The sequence below is a fragment of the Petaurus breviceps genome, unplaced genomic scaffold (genome assembly GCF_028583685.1).
Source record: "Petaurus breviceps papuanus isolate PSGF00001 unplaced genomic scaffold, PetGlider_PUasm1.0 181, whole genome shotgun sequence".
NCBI lineage: Eukaryota > Metazoa > Chordata > Mammalia > Diprotodontia > Petauridae > Petaurus > Petaurus breviceps.
Window position 1 is genome coordinate 27,895,213 of NW_027185784.1, and position 17,639 is coordinate 27,912,851.

General features: G+C 40.3%; 2 protein-coding genes across 8 annotated transcripts in view; both read left to right on the plus strand.

The window, feature by feature from the left end:
• LOC138160705 (olfactory receptor-like protein OLF3) overlaps positions 1–17,639 on the plus strand; it is a 650,404-nt gene that overhangs the window by 80,568 nt on the left and 552,197 nt on the right. The gene's annotated exons all lie outside the window — the stretch shown is intronic.
• LOC138160505 (taste receptor type 2 member 134-like) lies at positions 7,627–9,129 on the plus strand. Its single transcript, XM_069087059.1, has one exon. The coding sequence runs from the start codon at positions 8,212–8,214 to the stop codon at positions 9,127–9,129; it is 918 nt and encodes a 305-aa protein (XP_068943160.1). The 5' UTR covers positions 7,627–8,211.

Genomic DNA, 17,639 nt, shown 5'->3' on the forward strand with positions numbered 1-17,639 from the left:
GGGGGGGGGTTGGTAGGGTGGGGTGGGATAGTTTCTTATGACAATTTCTCTCTTAAGGTTACTTATGGGGATACCCTTATCTACTACCATCTAGTGGCAGTGAGAAGTACTGAAAAGAAGAAAGAAACTCAGGTGAAAACAAGCACACATATACCACTGCCCTTCCCACTTCAGAACAATGAACTGAGGGGTTGTAAGCAGGGTATCACATCCTAGAAACAATGCTGGTTCCTTTTGGCACCAAGAAGCAGGTGAAAAGACTGTGAAGGAGCAAAATGACATCATAATGTTGGGTTCTTGGCAACAGCCTATTTCAAGTGACTCCATTTCCTTTCTGGATTTTTCTGAGACCACTGCAGCAACATATTTGTGAGAGTAATATGTCTAGTGCAAAAGGGTGTGAAAAAATTTCAGTGTTTCCTTAATTATGGGTCTTCATATTTTTTTTTAAGCAATTGGGGTTAAGTAACTTGCTCAAGGTTACATGGCCAGTTATTTTGTGTGGGTGTTAAGTATCTGAGCCCAGAACTGATCCCAGGTCTCTCGACTCTGTGGCTGGTGCTCTTACTCACTGCGCCACCTGGCCGCTCCCTCATATTTCTTTAATATAATTTTCTTCTATATCCTCACCTTTCCTTTATCCTCATAGGTTGACGAAATGAAAAAGAAGTACCCTTTCCTTCTTTAATTCTAAAATGACTCTCTCCCATCTTCCTCATGATCTTACTTTACTTGTTTTCCACCAGTGTTCCCCCAGTGTTCCTTGCTTTCCTTCTTGGAGAAAAGCATAACAGATTTAATCCCTTGTTCAGAAAACAGCCCCTTAAAAACTTGAAGCCAGCTATCATATCTTCCCTAAGTCTTTCCTTCTTCAGGAAATGCTCCAACTACCTTCAAGCAATTCTCACATGGCCTCATCTTGAGACTCTTCATCAGTCAGAATTAGATGCTTATAAGCAGGAAGAGTGATCTTCACACTGATATTTCTATGAGAAATTGCTAAGGGAATATCATGATATGTATGTGCATCTCCAACTATCATAGCAGTTTTCATCATTTCCTCCTTTAACTTTCTCATACTGTCTCTAAGCAAGTACCAGAGTCTGTCTCCACTAGGCTGCATAGAATCAGTGGGATATTTTTTATTGCATCCTTCGGCAGCTAAAGCTAACATATTGGTCATATTTTTACCTCCTTGAATATTGTAATCTTGCTGGACAAAAGGATTCTGAATAATAGCTATAAAATTCAATCAATTCACACTATTTACCCATACTCCTCCAGCCCCTTCATCACAGATTCTCACCATCCAAGACATTAACCATTCTCCCATCCTTTGAGTGAATCTGCTTAGTATATCAGTAATCTCCTACTGAGTGAAGTCCTCAGTTATCTCCCTGAATTTTGGACTCCAGGATTCTTCTTCTTTCTGCTGTATGGGGTGAACTTATGCCCTCATAAAAGCCTCATCATTTAACACTGTATCATTTTCCACCCACCCACTCTCCTGGCAGTTGTTGCCAGGGCGAGTGGGTTCAGTCTCTGCCAAAACTGTATGAACCTTCTTCCTGTTACTTCTTCTGAGTCAAACATACTTCTACCACCTGAGACCCTCCAGCTTGCTCTTCTAAAGGAGAGGCCAAACAGTGTAATTCAGACAATTTCTCATTCAAAACAGCTAATTTCTTCTCCATCCGAGTTTTCTTTTCCAACAGTTTGTCTCTGCTTTTACATATAATATGGTAACCTGTTAGTAAAACCCAGCCCCTTCTACACACCGCCTCCAGTTCGCTCCCTGGTTTTATTGATATTCCTTGCAAACATGTTTCTAAATCTCTACATTATTTGTTCTGTAACCTCAGTTTCCAGTTTTCACAGATCCCTGTACTTTTAGTCCACTCCCTTGCTAGGTAAGAATAAGGTAAATCTAAGATCAGGGGTGAAACAAGGGTGTCCACTATCACCCCTCTTATTCAATCTGGTACTAGAAATGTTAGCAGTAGCAACTAGGGAAGAAAAAGAAATCAAAGGAATCAAATTAGGCAAAGAAAAGACCAAGCTATCACTCTTTGCAGATGATATGATATGATGATATACTTAGAGAATCCTAGAGAATCAAGTAAAAAACTACTTGAGACAAAAAATAAATTTGGAAAAGTTTCAGGATATAAAATAAACCCACATAAATCCTCAGCATTCCTATATATTTCCAATGAAATTCAACAGCATGAGATAGAAAGAGAAATCCCATTTAAAGTTACTGTAGACATTATAAAATATTTGGGAATCTACCCGCCAAAACAAACCCAGGACCTGTATGATCATAACTACAAAACACTTTTCATACAAATAAAGTCAGATCTAACTAATTGGAAAAATATCAATTGCTCATGGCTGGGTCAAGCTGATATAATAAAAATGACAATTTTACCTAAATTAAATTATATATTTAGTGCCATACCAATTAATTTACCAAAAAACTACTTTATAGAGCTAGAAAAAATAGTAACAAAATTCATTTGGAAGAATAAATGGTCCAGAATATCAAGGGAATTAATGAAAAGAAATGCTAGGGAAGGTGGACTAGCTATACCAGATTTCAATCTGTATTATAAAGCAGCAGTCATCAAAACTACTTGGTACTGGCTGAGGAATAGAGGAGTGAATCAATGGAATAGATTAGGCACACGAGATTCAGAAGTCAATGACTATAGTAATTTATTGTTTGATAAACCCCCAGACCCTGGTTTTTGGGATAAGAACTCACTATTTGACAAAAACTGCTGGGAAAACTGGAATATAGTATGGCAGAAACTGGGCATAGACCATTATCTAACACCATATACCAAAATAAAGTTTAAATGGGTGCATGATCTAGGTATAAAGGTTGATACTGTAAGCAGTCTCCTAAAACAAGGAATAGTTTACCTGTCAGACTTGTGGAGAGGGAAAGACTTTATGACTAAACAAGAATTAGAGAACATTACAAAATGTAAAATGGATAATTTTTACTACATGAAATTGAAAAGTTTCTGTACAAAAAAAGCCAATGTAACCAAGATTAAGAGGGAGGTGGGAAATTGGGAAAGAATTTTTACAATCTATGTCTCTGACAAAGGACTCATTTCTAAAATATACAGAGAATTGAGTCAAATTTATAAGAATACAAGTCATTCCCCAATTTAAAAATGGTCAAAGGATATGAACAGGCAGTTTTCAGAGAAAGAAATTAAAGATATCTATAAGCACATGAAGAAATGCTCTAATTCACTATTGATTAGAGAAATGCAAATCAAAACAACTCTGAGGTACCACATCTCACCAGTCAGATTGGCTAAGATGACAAAACAGGAAAATGACAAATGCTGGAGAGGATGTGGGCAAGTTGGAACACTAATGCATTGCTGGTGGAGTTGTGAACTGATCCAGCCTTTCTGTAGAGCAATCTGGAACTATGCCCAAAGGGCTATAAATACTTTCATACCCTTTGATCCAGCAATACCACTCCTAGGGTTATATCCCAAAGAGATCATAGAAATGGGAGAAAGACCCATATGTACAAAAATGTTTATAGCAGCTCTCTTTGTGGTAGCAAAGAATTGGAAATTAAAGGGGTGCCCATCAATTGGGGAATGGCTGAGCAAGTTGTGGTATATGCATGTTATGGAATACTATTGTGCTATAAGAAATGAGGAGCAGATGGTCTTCATGTTTACCTGGAGAGGCTGAAAAGAACTGATGCTGAGTGAGAAGAGTAGAACCAGGAGAAATTTGTACACAATTACAGACACAACGTATGTGTGATGACCAACTTTGATAGACTGGACTCTTCTCAGCGATGTAGTGATATAAGTCACTCCCAAAAGACTCATGATGGAGAGAAATATGTGCATCCAGAGAAAGAACTAGAAAGAACTAAGTTTATATCCAGGTGGAAGCAAAATACATGATCTTTTTCCTTATCTTATTTGGTTTTATGTTCTCTTTACCATTTTTCATTCCAGCTGGTACAATCCATCCTTATAACCTGACTAATGTATAATGTGAAATTATTTACAGATCCTATACTTGACTATAAGCCACCATGGGGAGGGAGGGGGACAAAATGTGAAATTCAAGGAATTGTGGAATTGAATCCTGTAAACTAAAAGGAAACAAACCAATTAATAAAAAAAAATAATTGTTGTTGGTAAAAAAACAAAAAAGAATAAGGTAAATCCTCTCATCCTGGGATATCCATTTATTTTTCTAAATCACTTCTGGGTTTTGTGCATCAATTGTTGGGATTCAGAACTGTATGAATAAGAGTATAAAGAAGTTATATTATCCAATTATTGAGGAATAATTTCAGGCAGAATATCTGTTGTTATAAAGCAATCTATTAAGAGGCAGGTGATTAGACTGACTATTCAAAGTCCTCCCTTAAGATTCAACCTCCTGAGAAGTGGTGATATTTAGGTCCCATAAGATCTAGTTTGGGACAGTCAGGACTGGGAAAGGTTATGGCCTGGTGGACCCTAGTCCCGAGCCAATAGATTACTATTGAAGATGTTTCTAGGCAAGGATGATCTCTGGAGCTCTGAGAAAGGTTTTAGGGATTAAAATTTTGATCTTGGGCTGATGTAGGAATTATTGGGAAGGTCTTAGAGGGAAGAGAGTATCTAGAGGTTGGTTACAGGATCCCAAAATGTTATAATTTAAAGATCTGAGATATATAGTTTCTGAGTAATCATTTTATTTTTAAGACTAGCAGGTTATTACTAAAAGATGTTAATTTGGTTGTCTCTCTCAGACCAAAGATCCCTAATTTTGTTAGGGTCACTGTTTATATTCCTTTCAAAAAGGAGGTGCTGCTGAGGCTTGCCTACTCAAGTATGACTGGTTAATCAAATGGGAGGTGGGTTATCTTAGGGGTGGATGACTTAGGTCACTCAAATCTTGATAAAAGAGATATCAGTATCCATTTCACCTGTCTTGATAATAGGGAGAATCAACATTTCCTGGGACCTGTCTGAGCAAACACAAACAAAAAGAGCAGTCACACACACTAAATTTAGAATTTCTTAGCCCAACTTAGCCTAAACTTAGAATTTCTTTTACTGTCTGATTAGATCTTGAGCTGGGTAAATCTCTAAGAGATTTCCTACACTGGTTTACTTCTGGATGAGCAAGCAGAAAAGGGGAAAAAAAACCTTGGTCCTAATACAATAATTAATTATTATATATCAGAGAGAAATATTCATTTATCACAATACTGCTATAGGCCTCACAGAGGTCATGATGAAGTCCTTGAAGGAAAGACACAATGTGGACATGCAGAGGTTGGACAGGTGGTAGCCAGATCCTGGAATGAAAAAATGGTTAGGTTTTGAGGGGAAAACAGAGCATCCAGGACCAGGTGACTAGATCCCAGGGTGACTTAGAGATTGCGGGGAAAGGTCCTGGAAGGAAACGATATTTCTAAATTCAAATGATGTAATAGCTTAGGGTCATGGAGTGGCAGATGAGGAAGAAATAGGTTGATTTAAAAAACAGACTTGGGCCAGCTAGGTGGCACAGTGGATAGAGGCCCTGGAGGACCTGAGTTCAAATTTGACCTCAGACACTTGACAGACTTACTAGTTGTATGACCTCAGGCAAGTCACTTAACCCCAATTGCCCTGCCTTCCCCCCTCTAAAAAAAACCAAACAAACCAGGCTTCAATTCCTAACGACCTCTCTTGTTAGCTGGCTAGGTGTAGCTGACTAGGGAGTCTAGTCACAAAAGAGTTGTAATAGTCATGGTGCTATAAACTAAAGAATTGGTGAGAAGAAGCTGAAGACCATTGGATGGCCACTCAGTGGCAGGCATTCCAACAGAGGCCCTTAACAGAGATCAAGATGGAACTGATAATAGATTAACAGAGAACCTCAATTCAGTGGAGGGAGCATCTCTCCTGATGATACCACCAAAAGATATTCGTCACTCTGTGGGGGAACAAGCATCAGTATTAGAAACTCGAATTATCTTGATTCATTTTGTGCATCCTTTCTTTCAGTGGAGATATGGAAACCCTCTATATAGGAAAAATTTATTGTCACTTATTTTGCTGTGCTATCTAAATAAATGTCCTTTGGTTTGGGTGAATGTAAGCTCTGGATGGTTGGTAATGTCATGAGATGTGATATGACTGGATGCTGACTCACAGTGTACCTAGATCCTGGCTTAGCTTTCAGGATATACAGATGTGAGTAGATTCACAAGTACTCCCATTTGTCTCCTCCTTAGTTCCCCTTTATCTCTGTTCTTTTTAAAATTTATCCTTCATTCTCCTCTAACTTTTTTCATTGGCATACATAGGGCGATCTGCTTGAGCTAGCAGACCCTCTTCCTCTTTGCTCTCTTGATGTCCTCTCACTGCTTTTGTTATACCAGGCCCTCCCCTGGCCCATCCATCCTTTCGCCCAGTTCCTGAATTGGCTGATCTGAAGTAATATCATAGAGCCCTAATGGGGCACAACCACTGATTTAAAGTTGGAAGGTCCCTCAGATATCAGATAATCTACCCCCCTCATTGTACAGCTGAGAAAATGGAGGCCCAGAGATGTTGAAAAGCAGAGTTATTGGCAGAGCCAGGATTTGAATCCAGACCTTATGATTTCATATTCAATATGCTTTCTGTTGTATTGCATTCCTTCTCATTTTACTTATAGGGTAGAATAGATCATGGGTAAAATGAAGTAGAAGAGGTCTTTGTCTTCATTCCATGCCACCCCATCTCCCTGTTCTCCCTTTCAGTTACTGTAGCAGCAAGCACCCCAGCGTACCCAGGGTGGCTGCCAACACAGGTTCGTAGATCTGCTTTGTTAAAGGAAAGAAACTCAAAATGGGTTAACAAGCTTACTTTAATCAGTCAAACATATATCGTTTACCTAGTTCAGGGGCAAGAGGTCAGCACCCCAAACTTCAGAGTATACAGACAGAATTATCAAGACAGAGAAACAGATCAAATAGACAGGTTTCCAAACCGTTCAACCATTACATCCATACCAAATCAACATCTGGGTTTTTCAAAGCCAGTGGGCTCTCAACAAAGGCTTCCCAGAGTCTCATCTGATCAAATCACAGAACACTTCTCAAAGTGAGCCCCAAAGCAAAGCCTCATATCAGGGATTATATAGCCTTCTCCTGGCTCAGAGAATGTAATAACCTTCTGGACCCACTGGCCAATCAAAAAGTATCTACTGAAAAACAAGCCTCCCACCTCAGGCTCCAGGTACACTTTAGCCTAGGGGCAGGGAAGATCTTAAAAATTTACATTCCCATTACAGTTACTCAAAACCTTCAGTTACTTATCCCCACCTTCTCAGAGTACCTCCCCTCCCTACTCCTGTACTTAACCTTTTAGGATACTTTTTCTCTAAGTAGGAACCTACCCTATCTTTTACTTTTCCCTTCATAGAAAGGCACCTGTCCTGTTTTATATTCCAGTAGAGTCTTGTTACTTACTGGAATCAGTAACAAATTAATGCCAAGGTGCTAATTAATGTTGTTTTTGTGGAAGAAATGGAGAGATGTGGGTTGAATGATTGTGCAATGAGGCCAATTCAGAACTGGTTGAATGGTGGGAGCTCAAAAAGATGCAGTAAGTGGTTCAATGTCAACCTGACACCTACAAAGTGGGACTAGATGCACTAGTCACAGAGAGCAAAATAGATGTGGAAATCTGTGCTGTGAATGGAAAACTAAGTGTTTCCATTATAGACTAGAGGATGTTTAGTAGTGGGGGTGGGGAGGGTGGTAGATAAGGGCATCAGTACAAGAGTAGGAGTGGGGGCAGATCTTGGAGAGCCTTAGAGCTCGATTTAAGGGACGGTAGTAGGATGGGTAGGGAGCAAGTGTGCATTTTTTGGAGCGGTGCTTGAAAGCTACCAGGATCAGTAGCCTACATCCAGATATTTCCTCGACCCTGGCTCTGTTCAGGGACAGGAAAATCTAGGGTAAACAAAGAGACTGGGTTCAGTGAGTGTTCTATGTCAGATTTGCATCCATGAAAGTGTAGGATTCCTTTCTAATCCACATTAGGCACACAGCATGTCCTCCTGCTCCTCCTCTATTTCTTCCAGCTAGACTCCCAATAAAGCAAAGAGAGCTGCTGAATCCTTGGGGAGTCTGGTCAGCTATCAAATCTCTTCTGGGTGAGGTCTCCTGGAGCAGCTGAGTCTGAGCAGATGCTCAGCAGAGAAAGAATGCCCAGCCTACTCATTCTCTTCTTCATGATCTTCTTTCTCTTGGAGTCTATGGCAGCAATCTTAGGAAATGGTTTTATCATTGTAGTTCTGGGCAGAGAGTGGGTGAGATGTTGTACCCTGCCACCTGGTGACATGATACTGGCCAGCTTGGGCATCTCCCGCTTCTTTCTACAATGGGTAACAATTTTTAGCAACTTCCATTCATATTTCTACCAACCTAACAGAAATTTATACATTGTCACTTTCTGGAATTTTGCTAATGTGATCACCTTCTGGTTCACCACCTGGCTTGCTGTTTTCTACTGTGTGAAAATTTCTTCCTTCACTCACCCAATCTTCCTCTGGCTGAAGTGGAGAATTTCTCGATATGTCCCCTGGCTACTGTTGTGGTCCCTACTGGTATCCACATTGATATTCATCCCATCTTTTGTAAACAAGTGTGACATTTTCCACCTGCCAGTCACTGGGAATTACTCAGAAAAGACTGCTTTGGATAAGACAAGAGCATTACAGAGGCTTTCTTACCTGTCACTGAAAATATTTTTTTTGTTAATTCCTTTCCTCTTCTTCCTTGCCTCCACTATCTTGCTCATTTCCTCCCTGTGCCAACACTTGAGGAACATGCAGCACCATAGTGCTGGTCCTCAGGACCCCAGCATGCAGGTCCACATTACCACCCTGAAGTCAGTTTTCTTCTTTCTCATCCTCTATGCATCATCTGTTCTGTCTCTGATCACCACCCTCATAGCACCTATTTCAGTTTGTAATTCTGGGTTTTGGGTATGGGAGGTAGGGACCTATGCTGGCATCACCATCCATCCTGCCTTCCTGATCCTGAACAGCACCAAACTGAGAAGGGCTCTGAAGAAGATGCTGTATGACCATGAGACTGCATGAGGGGAGTTCAGCTCTTAAATGATCACTATCAGTAATCGATATTGAGCATTACCAATCTTTTTTTCTTTTTTATTAAGCAATCAGAGTTAAGTAACTTGCTCAAGGTTACATGGCCAGTTATTTCTGGAGCATTACCAATCTTGCTGTTTGTGACATGGATCCATAAGAATTAGTAAGGAAGGAAGAAAAGAAGGAGTAAAGAAAGGAAGAAAGAAAGGATGGAAAAAGATTTCATTATGTACTTATAATATTTTGGCATTGTAATAAGCTTTGGGGATACAAATACTATTATTTCAGCCTTGACTTTCCATCTCCATTCTCTTCTTCCCCATTACCTAGTTAATTCATCCCTACATCCTGTCTTTTTTTCCTCCATAATATTTCACAGTTAATTGAAAGATATTTTGCAGACTGATTTCCTCAGTTTCCAGATGGAGTAATAAGTCCTTGAGAAATCAAATGATTTGTCCAGGGTCAAACAACTGCTAAGTGTCTGAGGCAGAATTTGAACTCAGCTCTTCCTGATTCCAACTCCAGCAATCAATTTATTTCACCATGATTTTATCTTTCATCGTCTTTTCTTGTCATACTCACAGCCACAGCCAGAGGAATAATCTGTCCTCGTTCCAAACTCCTTGTACTCACATGGTGGTACAACCCTTTTTACTGCCCCCGTGTCCATCCTGCCAAAGAATCTTTAGATGCACCTCAGTTATTGGCAAGGATATCTATGGGCAAGTCACTTTGCTCTCTAAACCTTGAATTTCTTTAGCTAGAAACAAATATGCAATGTATGTGAGTGTGTGTGTATGTGATGCATACTTTATAAGTATGTGCAATATGTATATGTATGCACAGAAGTACATACATACACACATACTCACACACACATATACACACTATAGAGATAATACTATTTTCTCTGCCTGCCTCAAGAGGTTACCCAGAGTCAATAACTTTGTCAACTTCAAAGTGATTGAGAAACAAGATTTCTTGCTATTCCATCTTTGCCCTCTTCAGAAAACAAGAGTGAATGCCTATTATCTCTCACAGTCCAACTGAAATGCATCATGGGCTTCAGCTGACCACAACTCTGTCCCCATTGGCATACTAGACTCTTCTCATTGGGTTCACCTCAGATGATTATACTTGAAAGGCTTTTTCAGTCATGGCCTGACTTTTTTTTGCTTTCCCATTCCTTTCAAAACAGCTGGAAACACAGCTATTCCCAGTATGATGTCAGTTCCTTGAAGGCTCAAATTTGTGTTTTGGACCCCTGGAAGAGTGGCAAAGCAGATAAGGACCAAGGCTCTTTGTCAGAAGACCTTTATTCTAGTCTTACCCAAGACATATGCTGGCTGGGTGACTCAGAGGATTGACTTAAGCTCTCAGGACCCAAGACAGTTATTTAAGAGTATAGGTTGCTGAGCAGTTGCTGATCTGTAGTAGGGTTTCCCTACACTAATGAAATCCTGATCTACTCTCCTTATTCTACCCCCTGCTCCCCAATAAAACAAAGAAATACTCTAGCACCTAAAACAATGCATTCAGTCAGTAAATGTTTATCAAGCCTCTATTACCTGCAACAAGCTGCTAGTATTTACAGAGTATCTTAAAGTTTGCAGCGTGCTTTACAAATATCATGTCATCTTATTCTCACTATAACCCTGGGAGGCAGGTGCTATTATGATCATCCCTGAGGCAGGAGAGATAATATGTGTGTGAGTCTGGATTTGAACTCAGGTCTCTCCTTTAGATAGGAAAAAGTTTCAGGAGTGAGAATGGTGGAAGGACTTCATCCATTGTTATGGAATAACAGAAAACCAACATTGAGAATATGAAGAGAGAGAGAAGAAACATGGTACCCTGCTAGCAGAGATGGCACCTTCTTTCTAAAGCTGTGTGGGCAGGACTTTGTTGCCCAGGTCATGGTAGGAAATTCCTCTTCTCATTATTTTGGTTTGACATGATCAGAGACAAATGAATTGGGTTCAATGGAGCCAATAACTGGGACATGGAGAAATGGTTAATCTGGAGTTGAAACCCGAGGGGGGTATAATTTGTTTTTGCACAATCCCTCCCTCCCACTCCCATTCATTGAGAGAGGAGAAGTTTTCTATAAAGCATTCTGATCTACATAAGAGGGGCTAGTGTGAATGAAAACCCAAGACAAATGTCTTTGTTAGGTCCTGGTGGGTGGTGGCTCAGCTGAACTGATCTTCTGACTTTTGGCATAGCTGGGTATTGTAATGGAGGTGGGGAAGCTCAGGAACATTCTTGCTGGTTCTATCCTGTTGTTTGTTTAATTTATTTCTAATAGATTAAAGTCATCACTATGTTTTGAGAAGGCAAATCTAGCAGTATGGGAACTTCAAGTTTTTTATCCAATTGGATAATCCAGATCACAAATCATAAACTTACATGAATCTGGCATAGTATCCACAAAGGGGTGGTGTGCAGAGGAGGGTGGTAGCTGGCTCCCTATAGGCCTCAGAGAAGCTGAAGGAGCTGGGGTGACCCTGACACCCTCTGCTATTTGGTGGTTCATATGACATGTGAGGAAATTAGTTGATTGATAGCAAATATAGCATGGACCTTATTACCAAACAGTCTAAGGCACTGGACACAATGCCCAACTTGGTATCATATTATTTATTGAGCATTTAGTTGTTTGCATTTATCTGCTATTGTTACTTGAATATAATAATGTCTGTATGACTTATAAATATACAAATCCATCCATTTTGGAATTCCCTCCCATGTTGCAGATCGCATTTTATACATGCTTATGTATCTTCTGTGTCAATGTACTCTCATCAGTTCTTTATAGGTTGTTTTTCTGGAGTTGGTATGCCCAATGTGATGAAGGAAGACCTTCTTCTTCACCTTCTCCCAACATCTTGAAGGTACTATGGAGATCACTGCCTGTGTTTTTCTTTTTATTTGCCATGTAGATAGAACCAGAATTTTTAATGGCTCAACTTCCAGGAAACCTAATTTTCCTAGCCTCCCTGACATAACTTCCTGTTCTGGGGTAATGAAAAGGTCCCAGCCCAGGGGATCAGAGTCTCTCAGACTTGGTGGGTGCTTGCGACCATGTGAATCACCATACCCACATGACTTATTGACCAGATGAAGTTTCCAGATGTAAAGGAGGAAAACCATGTCCAGACACTCATATCTATGCTGTATATTCTTACTCTGTTATGGTAAGGTGAACATCCTCCTTTATTAAATGTCCAGTGATTTGAGAGGGCTTCATTTTGTCCCAACACCAAAATTGCACCAAGGCTTTAGAGCCATGTCTACAAAATATGTGACCAGCCTATCTTTCTGACGTGCACTTTCTTGATAACATCCTTTACCCCTGTTCTTTTTTGCAATTTCTCATTGACTCTATGTTGAACTTGCTCACACTCATCAGATACTTTTCCATTATCTACTGCATTATACTCATTTTTAGTACTTCAGAGACAATGGTGTTCCATTGCCATACAGCAACACTGGCAATAGGAAAGATGGCTCTTTCCTTTCATGGGAAACCTATGAAATAAAGATGTCTTACAGAATAGGAAAATATTTCCATTATGTTTGGATATCCCTTTCTCCATTTCCCTCACCTTTCTCTTCTTTTGAAAAACTGTTAAAAGTTTATTACCTGGAAGATGTTGGTAAATCTGAGTTTATTATTATGGAGTGAGTGGATCCAAATATTTGAAATAGGAAAAGTAGAAAAAAATCATAGACCTAGGAGGAACCCAGCCATCATTTAGTATTACCACTAGGGGAACTGTGTCCCAAGGAGCTAAATAATTTGCCCAAGCTAACAGTGTGATAACAATGCAATATTCATAATGCCCATGGTGGCTATAAATGTAGGTGTAATTGTGAATTACAAAATGTAACAGGCTCTCCACACAGTGGACAGAGTCAAAGGATTTATTCAAATACCAGAAAGCTCAGTCCCCAAACCAGAAAGTCAAAGTCATTACAGTAGCCACAAAGTTGGTACACGTAGTTAATTCAGTGAACCCTTACATTCCCAAGCCTTCAAAACAAAACTGGCTCCCTCAGGCAAAGATCCTCCTCTCCTCACTCATGGTAGCTGCTCAGCCTCCACTCTGCTTGTTTCCAGCAGTTCCAGCTCCCAGCAGTTCCAGATCCCAGCAGTTCTTGTTTCCAGCAGTTCTCAGCAGTTCTGGCTGGCTCTCAGAAGAAGTTCTGCCACCACCAGTTCTGTTCTCAAAATCTTCTCCCTGCTGCACCCCTTCCTGCCACATCAGAAAGTTCATCCCAGTGTGGGATTCACAAGTTCCGGGTCGCAATACTTGACACAATTCTGAACATGAAACCAAGTGCCAAGCACCTGCTGGCTTGCAGGTGGAATAGTAAGAAATCTTTTTCCTCCATCACTTTGAAGTTGATGAAGTTCTTTGCTTTTAGTAACCTCCTGAGGCAGGCAGAGAAAATATTATTATCTCTATGGTGTGTATATGTGAGTGTGTGTGTGTATGTATGTATGTATGTATATCTGTGTGTTTATCACTATGGAGTGAGGAAATCCAAATTTTTGAAATAGTAAAAAAAGGAATAAAATCATAGACCTAGGAGGAACCCCAACATCAGTTAGTATTACCACTAGGGGAAATGTGACCCTATGGGGCTAAATGACTTTCCCAACATAACACAGTTATTCAATCAGTGATAGGTCTGATGCAGAGGAAAAAACAAAGGAGTCAAGAAGAACACAAAGGAGTCAAGAGTTGTAAAGTGAAAAATAGAAAGATTGCTTGATTTAGACACAGTTTCCCTACACTAAATGTGGCTTGCAGAATGTGGCCTATGTTTTGTCTTTTGGTTAACACTGAATACAATTAAGATAAAGATATATGTGATGATAAAAATGAATGAAATGTATTTGAAGGGAAAGATATCTCTGCGTAGTTGTATTCCATATGTACACAACAGAAAGATATACACAGGGATTTACACACACACATCTTTCAAAGTACCATCATTTTAGGGGTAGTATCTATATTCTAGGTAATCCTCATTGTTAGTAATGAAGTAGTCATGATACACTGAAGAAGGTCCTTCTTTTCCTCTCCAAGTTACCAATTTAATCACCATAAATATCCCTGGGGCAGCCGCGCTTTGTTTCTTCTAGTTACTCAAAAGTGAAGAGGAGCAAGCAATATACAGAGTCCAGCAATTTCTGTATAATAATACACTTTGTGAATTAGCCATGGTCTACACCATGATTCTGATGCCGGTCAGACACACTGTAAAGTTGGATAATGAGCTCTTCTTTTCCTAGTATCCTCTTCATAATCTGTGGGTCAGATAGCCTCAAAAAGTTGATAGCTTCTGTTGCCATAACTAGCTTCCCCTGAGCTCCCCCCTGCCCACTAAAAAATCAGTCACAGGGAAGAGGTAGGACATTGTGCAGAGGAGAGTGAGTCATGGAAGCAGTTGTGCAAGGAGATAGGGAAGGTTGTTTTCCAGAGTCTGGCATAGCCTAGCAGAAGTTGAGAAGGAAAGTATGCCTGGGGAAAGGTGAGCTCTGGTAATAGGACAGTGGTAGTGATGACTTGGGGGTGGCCCCAGCAGCATGGGACAGCAGAGGACTTCAAGGTGATTTGTGGGATGGGGATGGTGAAGGGGAAGAACTCTGTTCTCAGGAGGTAGCATGCTAGTTAACCTCTGATGACTTTCCATTTCCTATAGGTTGAAATTTAAACTCCTTAGATTTAAAGCATTCAAGACCCTCCATGATTTGGTCCCTCCCAACCTCTTCAACCTTATCTCTCCCTCCACAAATTATTCCCTAAAATAATGGTCACAATATCCTCTTTTTTCCTTGAACATGGTGGCCTACCTCCAGCTGTTCCCTCTGCCTGGCATGACCTTCTCTCTTCTTGCAACTTATCTAAGTTCTACATTTCCTCCAAGGACAAGCTCTAAGTCCCACTTTCTCCATGAAAACTTTCCCGACTTCCCTAGTTTTCTGTGATTATTACTTCCTGGAAATTCCTATAGGACTTATTGCCTATACCATTTACTTGGCATTTAAAAGGTTCTGTCTTATATTGTTTACTATTTGTGTTGTGTCATCTAATAATAATTATATATTAAATAAATAAATTATTTAATACATCGATAATTACAATGAATAATTTTAGTGTTAATAACTTATTGTTATGTTCTTGTCACCAGTGATATTGTAGACTCCTTGAACAAAGAGGTATACAGAAAGCCCCTTTTGCATCCTTTGGACCTGGGGTAATGCCCTCCCCACAGTGGATACTTAGAAAAATGCTTGATGATGATTGAGAAGCAGAATCTGTTGGAATCCTAATAAAGCTGCCCTCAGCCCTAATATTCTAACTTCCTTATAGGCACCACTGAACACCAGCCCCACTTCCTCTAACAAGCTACCTTCCCCTGTCCCCTGCAATATCCTAACTTCTTCACATATGCCTCACTGCTCACTAGAACAACAGGTATGTCCATGAACTCATATTTCTCACAGAACGTCAGGCATGTCCATGTGATGGGATCCCAACTACTTCCTCTAACTAGCCACTGCCCCTAGAGCCATTCCTCATATTTCCCACAGAAACAACAGATGTGTTCATGCACTCAGCCACAATCACATCCATCTGGTCTCAGACAGGACTGCAATACTCAGCCAATCAAAAAGCAGCACCACCAGGATGCCCAAGCAGGATGTAGACCCCAAAGTAATAGAAAGGGACTTACCCTAAGTAGGCACCTGAGCAGTAATAACAAAAGCTACCCTTTAGGTGCACTTGTTAGAGGTTTATTATAATATCATCATCATGCATACATATCCCCCCCAAATGGGTTTTTCTATATGTGTTGTGGGTAATCACATGCACAGTTCCACTGTGGCTGGAACCTCTCCTCTACAACCTGATTCCTTAACAAAACCCTCTTGTCTTTTTAATATTCATAATTTCTATTATGTAGTTGTAATTATTACCCTCTAAAAATCTATCTTGCTCTCTCTGAAGTTGTTGGTTCTTCTTGGAACTTGATTCTTGAGAAGTGTCAATCTTAATAAGTACCTGTACTTGGATTGGAGGTGGTCTGACTCTGAATTCCTTGAGAAGGTTCCTCCACAACACACCATGAAACCACAACAGAATCTATGTAGAATCTATTTTTGTGTCCTCAGTAACTCTCACTGGACTTTTTCCAAAGTAAATGCTTAATAAATGCTTGTTGAATAAAGCTGAATGATGATAATGATGGATGATAGTGACCACACTAGAGCTTGGAACATGAGGAACATCAGAGAAGTGATTGAATCTGGAGTAGAATTGGAGGAAAGAGGAACCTCAACATCCCTTTTACCCAGTCAAAAGTGGAGGATGAAAGGCTGACTGTCTTATCCTTGTGGGTCAGGCCTAGGTTGCTCAGATTGGCTCTCACTGGGGAGTCAGGAGTGCATAGTTATAGTGCAAACTGTGGCCTAGAGGCCCCTGACGCTGGGTTAAATAGAGTGAGATTGATCTTGGGAGCTGCACTCCAAAGTTATTATTTCATTAAATATTATTTCCACAGAGAATTTACTCCAGGAAATTTCCAAGTATAGTTTGTGTATAACTTATGTCTAGGTTTCTATAAATGTGGGTAAAACTTACTCTTGAGATTCAAATAGACTGGTCAATGAGAAGTCCATTATCTTAAGTACCACTTAAAGCCAGCTAAGAAAACATTGAGATTTAATTGAGCTAGAGGTTGAAATAGGGATTCTAACTGGGACCCCTTTGCCCCTCCTCACAGGGTTGAAAGATGTAATAATGATGTGGCTAGATATACTAGAAAGTCCAAAGTACCCAAGCTCCTTTGCCTACTTGTCCCTAGTTACCTTCCCATCCATGGCAGGTTTTCTTTCATAAGAATCCCTAGGTCCTGGTGGCTAGTAGCCTCATCCCTCAAGGAGCAGTCTCCCTGAATTGGCAATCTCCCTTGGGGGTGGGGGACTGCCTCCTGTGAGGGGTTGTCTCTCTTAAGGAACTGCTGTTTCCCTTAAAGAGCTGTCTCTCCTCCCTTTAAGCTGGAGTCTCCCTTAAGCTGCTATCCCTTTTCCATATAAGCTTTAGCATCACTCCTGTTAAGTTACAAGTTCCCCAAGGAATTTCTTCCTCTCCTATTGGCCTCACAATAAACTTTGCTTGTTGACTGGAAGACAGTTTGAGTGCCTAAATTCTTTCCAGGAGATGCTCCCCCATATCCTGACATTTTAGGATTCCCAGTACCCCAAAGCCATGTCAAATTGGTGGCATGGTACAGGGGTATGCCTGACTCTCACGCCCCCTTTTAGTCAAGATCAGAAGGTATGTAAGCCTCCTCTCTCCCTGTCTCTGTCTCTTTCTCTCTCTGCAGTTGGAGGTCAGCCTCCTAGTACTTAGGAAGGTTTGGAATAGTTGTGAGGCCTGTTACTCCCAGACTCTAATCGAATCAGGCAGTTTGAGACCCTC